Source organism: Gastrolobium bilobum, unplaced genomic scaffold (genome assembly GCF_033153095.1).
Source record: "Gastrolobium bilobum isolate Gb01-03AN ecotype WA unplaced genomic scaffold, APGP_CSIRO_Gbil_v1 utg500, whole genome shotgun sequence".
Taxonomy (NCBI): domain Eukaryota; kingdom Viridiplantae; phylum Streptophyta; class Magnoliopsida; order Fabales; family Fabaceae; genus Gastrolobium; species Gastrolobium bilobum.
The window spans coordinates 1576975-1585523 of NW_026896335.1; the positions used below are offsets into that span (position 1 = coordinate 1576975).

At 35.7% G+C, this 8549-nt stretch overlaps 2 protein-coding genes across 2 annotated transcripts; both read left to right on the forward strand.

Moving 5' to 3' along the window:
* The first annotated feature begins 698 nt into the window (after positions 1 to 698).
* LOC133299210 (uncharacterized) lies at positions 699 to 3869 on the forward strand. The gene is made up of 3 exons (XM_061498647.1): positions 699 to 832; positions 1719 to 2047; positions 2764 to 3869. Exons 1-3 carry the CDS (start codon positions 699 to 701, stop codon positions 3867 to 3869), a joined length of 1569 nt encoding a protein of 522 aa, XP_061354631.1.
* Positions 3870 to 4532: 663 nt separating this feature from the next.
* LOC133299118 (protein TITANIA-like) lies at positions 4533 to 7410 on the forward strand. Its single transcript, XM_061498548.1, has 4 exons — positions 4533 to 5054; positions 5394 to 5968; positions 6075 to 6138; positions 6381 to 7410. The coding sequence occupies exons 1-4, from the start codon at positions 4694 to 4696 to the stop codon at positions 6803 to 6805; spliced, it is 1425 nt and encodes a 474-aa protein (XP_061354532.1). The 5' UTR covers positions 4533 to 4693; the 3' UTR covers positions 6806 to 7410.
* Positions 7411 to 8549: the final 1139 nt, after the last annotated feature.

Below are 8549 nucleotides of genomic sequence, written 5' to 3' on the forward strand. Positions count from 1 at the left end.
TGGTTCCGGGTTCAATTTAATATATATTTTTTTTTAAGATCAATATGATGAGAATTATATATTTTTTTTTTGTGTGTGTGGAGAATTTAAAATAGGGTTTTATTTTTCTCATGTTGCATGAGATAAATTGTCTCATGCAACACAAAAAAATAAATGGGACCCACTAAAAAAAAGAGAGAAAATAAAAAAGTAAATCTCATCCACTTTTTTGTGTGTTGCATGAGACAATTTATCCCATGCAACATGAGAAAAATAAAATCCTTTATAATAATATCTTTTAAGAAGTAAAATGACTCCTTCACGGAAGTTGAAAATTTGAGAAATAATATTAGAATATTTGTATTTTAACTTACTAAGAAAATTTATGACTGAGAGTATGGGTAACCGAGGCCAGCAGGAGTAAGTTGAGTAGTACTGGACCTTTGCCTTGATAAGACGTGATCTTTCATTCTTTCTTCGGTCAGGTCCTCTGTATCTGTATTGGGAGTTTGGGAGGCCTACTAGAATTAAAAATATATGAATTATGCATTGAAAATATAAAAAATAAAAGTGACCAGAAAATAAATATAAATTAAGGGAGTGATGTGTTTCTTTCTACCACACTTACTTGTAATACCCAGGTGTCTGTGCTGTTACAAAATCTCTCTTCATTTTCATTCATTTCTCTCTTCCTTCTGTCTGTGTGAAACCAAACCAGGATGGATTCCCAAGCCCAACCACGTTGCCTTTTCAATTCTCCTATTACTGACTCTGACACTGAGACTTCTACAATGGTTGATGCCTCGCCCATGCTCCCACTCTCGTCCAATGCTCTTGACAACACTCCCACCAGGTAAAGCTTTCACCTTTTCCATTCTTCATTCTTCAGTTTCGGTTCCTCATATTTTGTAGTATGTCATTTTTCTTATTTTATTCTCTTTTTTATTTAACTAAGCGAAAACAAGAGCAAAAAATTTCAATGCTCTTGTTTTCTTCTACAAATTTGTTTGCATGGAGTATACTAATGGGGGGTATTTGATTTTATGACTTAAAGGGGAAGAAATCGATCTTTTCTCTCGTCGGACTACAGTATGGGATGATTCTATAAGAAGGGAAATGGATATACTCTGGTTGGTTTAGACTTTAGAAAATGTTGCATGCAGAGCTTAAAATAAGAAAATGTTGCATGCAGAGCTTAAAATAAGAAAATGTTGCATGCAGAGCTTAAACTAAGATTAGAGGAGCAATCCTCCTTTATTTGTCTCAAACTAGTCGGGGTCGTGGTTGATGAACAGTATAAAAAGATAATGGTTAATATCATATTTGAATATTTAGAGCTTAATAAAAAATATTGGAAAGTAGTGTCGTTTTAAAGTTTAAACTATTGTTGGGTCATGGTCGTGATATTTAACATATTAAGCTCAATTCCTAAGTAAGCAATGAATGAAATCAGCAACTATTTTTCCTTTGTGTACGCAAAGTATTTGGTGATCATTTACATATTAGTTGGCTGACATTTGCATAATGGAAGTGACTTCAGTAGTAGGATTAAGTTTTAAAAAAGGAATTCCATTTACATCATCAAAGTAATTTTACAAGCACATGAATACGTGTACATTTTATGCATGTGCTAATACAGGAAGTTTATGCGCTTGTGAGGTCTTTTCAGCTGTTGATATTGTCTCCTGTTAGTGTATATCCTTGGTGAACGGTGCTCTAATTGATAATATTGCCTGTAGGGATGTGATAAAGAAGAATACCTTCAATCTTCAGCCAGTATCCCCACATGCTTCTGGTGAAGGTTTGCCATATGCACCTGAAGGGTGGCCTAATCCTGGTGACATATGGGGATGGAAAGTAGGGAAAAGGGCATCCAGATCTGGCTACTACCATGATAGATACTTGTATCTTCCAATATCACTTCAGAAGTCTCACAAGGGGTTGAGATTCCAAAGCAAACCTGATCTTATACGTTATCTTGAATCGAATTTTCCCAACTTGGAACTTGAAGCATTCTTTGCTTCATTTAGCTGGCAGGTTCCCTCAACTGAGCTATCCCCCACAAAAGGTTATCCCTTAACAGTTACACAATTTTCAATCTAGTGTTGTTTTTTTTATTCATTCTTGCCCCTTTTTTTTAATATTTGATTGTTTGTATTAAGTAATATCTTGGTTTTTAGTAGTCTCAGTCTACTTTTTCATTTTTCTTCTTATTTAAAAGTCTGTCTACTTGTCTCAGTTTACGTAGATATGTGTTCATGCTTTTCTTCCATGATTGTCATAAGCCTGTAATTGTTCAACATTTATTCCCACCAAAATGGTTCAGGATCTTTATTTGTTGTCAATGGCTTCTGATCTTTATTCTTCTCCTTGTATGAGGCTGAATAATAGGATGCTAGTAATCACTTAGATTTTGTGTATTTCCTCTATTTCTTATGCGTGGCGGGTCTAATGAAAATGTAAAAGGCCTAAAACCCCTAAAACAGATCACAAATGATTCACATGATACTAAGCCAACTCTAGGTGCATGTTGCCTTTCTAAATAGCTTGCAATATGAAGGTGATTAGGTGAATATTTTAGTCCTAGAGAGGAGCAAATATCTGCTATAGCACACAGATCAAATGTAGAATATTTTTTGTGTGAAGCTTGTGCAATAAATTGGGATCCTCTTATTTGGATAAGGCAGAAGTTGACTGCTAGCTTATATACTTGCATTACCCTTCTTCATTTTATATGTTTCTTCTTCTTTGATGTATTTTAATTTGCCTATATGAGCTGTCTAGCTGTACCATCTTCATTCATTCCTCTTCCAGGAAAGTCACTGGAAACTGGACAAGATGCCACAGAAGAGATTGCCATCCAGGGAAAGCTAAAACGGAAAGCACAGCTTAGCAATCAACCTTCTCGGAAATCTTCCAGGCTATTTCATGTTCGTCCACGTTTACCATCTGTTGTTCAAGATGCAAATGATGTCATTGACTTGTGCTCTTTGAACCAAGAGGCAAGCATTGAGTCAACTGAGGATTTGAAAAGCTCCTCAGGTTTTAATTTGGATCAACCTGCAAGCAACCAAAATGGTCAGACTGAAAATAATCTTGTTGCTGTCTGTAATTTGGTTGATTCTAAAGATGCATCAGGTATGCAGACAGCAGCCCAGAAATCTCCCAATGTAACTATTACAGAGAATTTTGATGAATATCTCAATACTTTGGAGGATATCCTTGTTCTGCCTCATAATGATACTTTATCATCTGATCCTGTGGTTCCTGCTATCACTCTGGAAAATGAAATGAGCGAGCGCAGAAAGAAGCTTTCTTCCATTCTTGCAGTGGACTTCCCTTCTTTGGTGTCTTCTAATAATCTTGTCGAAATTGCAACACTTGCATCACAACTTAGTAAAGATCCTAGCCTTAGCATTGATCAACTGATAAAGTTAAAGTTGGTGGAAGATATTCCTTTAGCCGGTGAGGCTTTGCAGGAGGCCAGGAGAACCATTGAGGAGGCAGAAAAGTTCTTTGCTGACCTTGAGGCAAAGAAGCATAAAGTTTCTAGTCTCAAAAATGAGTACAATGAATTGAAGGACAAAGTGGCCAAGTTACAGGCAGAAATAGAAACAAGCTCTTCAGCCATACAAGAGATTGATGATCAACTTTTGCAACTTCAATCAAAACGGAAGGAGATGTCTAATGCCTTTGAAACCATGCAGAAGAAAAAAGTTGAGCTGACTTCTAGTCAAACAATGCTTGCCAACTCAATTCCAACCATCGTAGGTCAGATTCAGCTTGGACATTCTCAAAAACCAAATTGGGAGCTGAAAAAAGCCAACTCTGCCAAGCGTGTAGCCGAGATACATGAAAGGTTCTCCACTTTAAGAGGGTTAACATTTTAATCAAAGCTCTTCTAGAGGTTTTCTCATTTTGATAAAATTACTCGTGGACTGTTACGGGTATATATATATATATATCTATGTATAATTTTCTTGTTACTGATGGGTCTGCAGATGTGATGCAAGTGGCGTAATTTAATGTTGCGACCTTAGGCTTTGTGACAATCTTTATACTTTTTGTTAAATTACAAATATGACTAATTATGCAGCTTGCACATTACATTGTTTTATTGGGAAAAAGGTTTGTCCATTTAAAGGTAAAATTGTGTGATTTTTGTTTTTAATACTATACAGTTAGGTTAGTATATAATTATAATTTGAAAAAAAAATTGTACTTTTCTATTGTCCATGTCCCATGCTCTTATCTTATAGCATATACAACCAGCATTTACAAAAAAGAATTTTGTCATATTCTCAAACATGCTAAAAACTAGAAAGACGCAACTACAAAAAAATAAAATAAAAGACGCTAGCTAAGTCTTTGTTTGGTAAGTTCCAGTTTTTAAAAAATAATAATAATTATAGCGTAGCAAGTGGGTGTGGAGCAGCTCGAAACAACCCACTGCGAGCAGTAAATAAGAAAAAGAAACCCATATTTCCCTGGCTCCTTTATTTAATTTTATTTAGTATTTCCTTATTTGAAAATCACTATTCCTTTAAATTCACACAATTCATTTTGAACCCTAGCAGGGTAGCAGAGTAGTAGTAATAAATACAAAGTCTTGAATTTAGTGTTTCCGAAAATCACCCATTTCATTCAATTCTCTACTCTCTCCAATCTATCACTCACACCGTAAAGCGTAGGAGTGGTGATTGATTCAGTTGTCATGGAAGGTAATCATCACAAGAATACTATTTCGTCAAATCTGCCTCCCGTGGAGGCAGAAACATCAGGCGATGGTTTGCCATATGCACCAGAAAATTGGCCTGAACCAGGTGACACTTGGGGATGGAGAACAGGGCGGAGAGTTGTGCCAAATGGATACTTTCAAGATCGGTACCTCTATCTCCCGATTCGACTCCGTGCGAAGAACCGAGGTGGTTCAAGCCGCAAGCTAAGACACACTTTTCCTAGCAAGGTTTCCGTTGAGCGTTATATTAAAGAATTGTCCCCTGACGCCGATGTTGACGCCTTTTTCGCTTCATTCAGCTGGAAGATCCCAGCTATACACTCTGCTTCAACAAACGGTTTATTTCTCCTCTACTAAATTCTTAGAAAGAAATCAAGAAATTATTTAATTTTTCATACATTTATTTCTCTCCTCTTGCCTTTGCTTGGAGGGTTTGGTGATTTTGTTACGATTTGTTTTACTCAATGTAAATTTCATGGAATTCAGACAGTTTATGTTTGACTTTAGTTTCGATTAGACTAGAATGAACACACACATGTAAATTATCTAATCAAGAGGTAAAATTTGATTAAAGAACACTAGAGAATAAAGATAAATATCTTTTTGCTATCAATGGGATTTGTGGCACATGGCATTGTTGGGTATGATAATCAGTTGTTATGACGCTTTATTGTAGGCAATGTAGTGCCTATACCTGCTGTACCTCTTCAACAGATAGCAAGTGCAGAAGACGAGGACTCAGACACTGATTTGGGTACTGACATTGTTAAGTGTAAAGGTGGGAATAAGATGTGCGACAGCCTCATGTTGGAAGAAGTAGAAAAATATTCACCAGCCTTGCCTTGTGATATATGCTGTTCTGTACCTGATTTTTGCCGTGATTGTTGCTGCATTCTTTGTTGTAAAACTGTTAGTTCCGCTTATGGTCGCTACAGTTACATCAAGTGCCATGTAGACACAGGTGAGGGAAAATGTGGTCATGTTGCTCATATGGAATGTGCTCTTCGTTCTCGCATGGCTGGCACAGTTGGAGGAAGTATTGGATTAGATGCGGAGTACCTTTGCCGACGCTGTGATGGGAGGACTGATCTAATTTCTCATGTTAATGAGCTTTTACAAACATGTAAAGCTATTGATTTGGATGATGAAATTCAGAAAAAGATTTTAAATCTTGGTTCTTGTCTCTTGCGTGGTTCACTTAAACCCCAGGCAAGAGAGCTGCTGAGTCATATTGAATTGGCTAACTCAAAGGTATTTTGAAATGATTTTTATATGATAGAGAAAAAAAAAAAAACAACTTGTTTGTCCTCTCTTACATGTTTTAAAAGCTTGTGACCAATTTGATAGTTTACATCAGCTACGTGGGACTAATCTTCAAGATATCTGGAAGGTGGACGACAATCTTATAGCTCATTCTGCAGGTAAATATCCCTTCCTGTTTTGTTGTCTAATTTTCACTGCATTCCACTGCTGCCATAACACTGTTTGCATGCTTATGGAGATGCAGAAATACAAATGTATGTCAGTTCTCTGGGTCTCCATCTAGGAATTTAGAAAAAGAAAGTGACCATTAATGGTCTTTGACTTCCGTGACCATCCAATTGTAAATTCAGTTTTCTCATCACCTTTGTCTTAGTATTTAATATTTTGTGTTTATTAACAGGCTTATCAGATCATGGCAATGATGAGATGGAAGTTCCAATCAATGAAAGCTCTTTAGATGTTAGACTAGGGGAAGAACCTTCTGATTATCTATCTCATTCATTAAAACTTCAGGATGAGATTGATCAGGTTCTCCAGGCTCTTAGAAAGTCACAGGAGTATGAATATAAGTTGGCAGAAGAAAGACTCCAAGAGCACAAGACTTATTTACAAAATTTGTATCAGCAACTGGACAGTGAGAAGTCTAAATTGGAATGGCAAAATTCATCTCTTTCGGATGATTTGTTTCATGCTGTCAGAGAAAGAAAGGAACAGATAAGACAGGAAGTGAGGAAATTCAATGTTATGAAAAAGGTAGCCAATGGTTTTGGCAAGACATCCAAAGATATTTTAAAGGAACAATTTGGTTTAAAAATGGCGGATTAAATTGATAAATCTTCTAAAGTGGTGACAATTTGAATTTTTCAGCGGTTGCATGGAATTTTCCCCCCAAGCATAGTCAGATTGCATTTGACTGAGGGACTATATGAGACCTGATGTAAGTTCAGTAGTGGTGACATAAACTATCCAGCAAATGGTGATCCTTTTTATTATGCTTGGGAAAAAAATCTAGGTTGGTGGCTCAGTGAATACAGTTCAATACTAAGACTAGGAAAACCGCTGGAAAAATTTCGATGATTTATCAATTTAATCTGTCATTTCTAAACCAAATTGTTCCTTTAAAATATCTTTGGATCTCTTTCCAAAACCATTGGCTAGCTTTTTCATAACTTCGAATTTCCTCACTTCCTGTCTTATCTTTTTCTTTCTTTCTTTCTCTCTCTGACAGCATGAAACAAATTATATGAAGGAGATGAATTTTGACATGCCAATTCAAACTCATTTTTCATATTGTGCTTTAAGCTCGTCATCTAAAGCATGAGTACGAGCTTTAAACACTCTTGTTACCCTGTTAGGACTGAAATTCAGAAACTTATTTTCATTGTAAAAAAAAAAAAAATAGTTTTTTTTTTAAAACCCTAGATGATGTATTTTACCCAAAAGATATTGATTTGGTTTTCTAAGTCCTTACTCTCTTCTGAGGTTTCTCACTTCTTGCTTAGATGCCTGAATAATCTTCCACTCACAATTCATCACCACATTCATATAGAGTTGGTTTTAAACATACAAAGATGAAAAATAGTGAAGGATATAACAGTTTTGGGCTTCTGAACAAACCTAGGTTCTGTTCCTCTAAACGGGCATGCACAAATTCTTCCATTTCGTAAACTAAGTATCACTTTACTATCTTTAATGTACATGTACCAAAAAATAAAAAATAAAAAAAAGCTAGCTACCTTTACCGTACAACCCTTACTCCGCCTATACATTGATTGGAACCACTTATTTAAATCTATATATAGCTTAAATTCTGTATGGCTCACTTGTGTGAGAATGATTCCTAAAGCAGAATTTGGTAACACTAGTTTAACTCACCGTTCCGATTTACTAAACTACCTTCTAATAACCTTTCTTGCTGAAGGCGCGTGACTAGCAAATTTATCCAATTTTAACGAGAAATCATGAACCAATTGTCTTCCGGAAATAAAAGCTGAAAACTCCTCCTGAAAGCTTTTCATAAAAAGCCACTTTTATATATATTTTTGTACTATAAAATAAGTTGCTTTTTAAGTGCTTTTATGCATATAAGTGTTTGGTTTAGCTTCTAAAAAAAAAAGTCAAGCCAAACAACTACAAAGAGGAGTGTTACTTCACGAACCAATTGTCTTCCGGTAAGCGGTAACAATCAATTAGTTGAAAAACTTTGATTCTCACACTGTAGCAGCCGACTTTGTTCAATGGGCAGCCAAAGACCCAAATATTATGAATCTCCTTGATGAGGTATCTTGCTTTACAGCACATATGCAGAAAATGTTTTCATAGTTTTATTTCAACCATATTTTATTGATTTAGTAATAAAATTCTTTTTGGATTTCTTTATCAACATCTCAATAAAATGGTCGTGTTGAACCTAAACACTGTCACATCTTTGACACTATTCATGCTCTTCTTATTTCTGGATCTTGTCCATAGAGTTTTTGGGGTGAAACTGCTTTAACTGCAGTTTCGCCAATTAATTAGGTTCCCTCTCCTATCAGTAATCAATCTCCTCATGAAAATTTGTATGGAC

Bases quoted from the DNA above. Each gene is read 5' to 3' on its own strand.
- LOC133299210 (XM_061498647.1), top strand. From the start codon at position 699: ATGGATTCCCAAGCCCAACCACGTTGCCTTTTCAATTCTCCTATTACT. The intron at 833-1,718 runs GTAAAGCTTTCA...TATTGCCTGTAG, and splicing joins CTTGACAACACTCCCACCAG to GGATGTGATAAAGAAGAATA. The intron at 2,048-2,763 runs GTTATCCCTTAA...TGAGCTGTCTAG, and splicing joins TGAGCTATCCCCCACAAAAG to CTGTACCATCTTCATTCATT.
- LOC133299118 (XM_061498548.1), top strand. From the start codon at position 4,694: ATGGAAGGTAATCATCACAAGAATACTATTTCGTCAAATCTGCCTCCC. The intron at 5,969-6,074 runs GTATTTTGAAAT...AGTTTACATCAG, and splicing joins TTGAATTGGCTAACTCAAAG to CTACGTGGGACTAATCTTCA. The intron at 6,139-6,380 runs GTAAATATCCCT...GTTTATTAACAG, and splicing joins TCTTATAGCTCATTCTGCAG to GCTTATCAGATCATGGCAAT.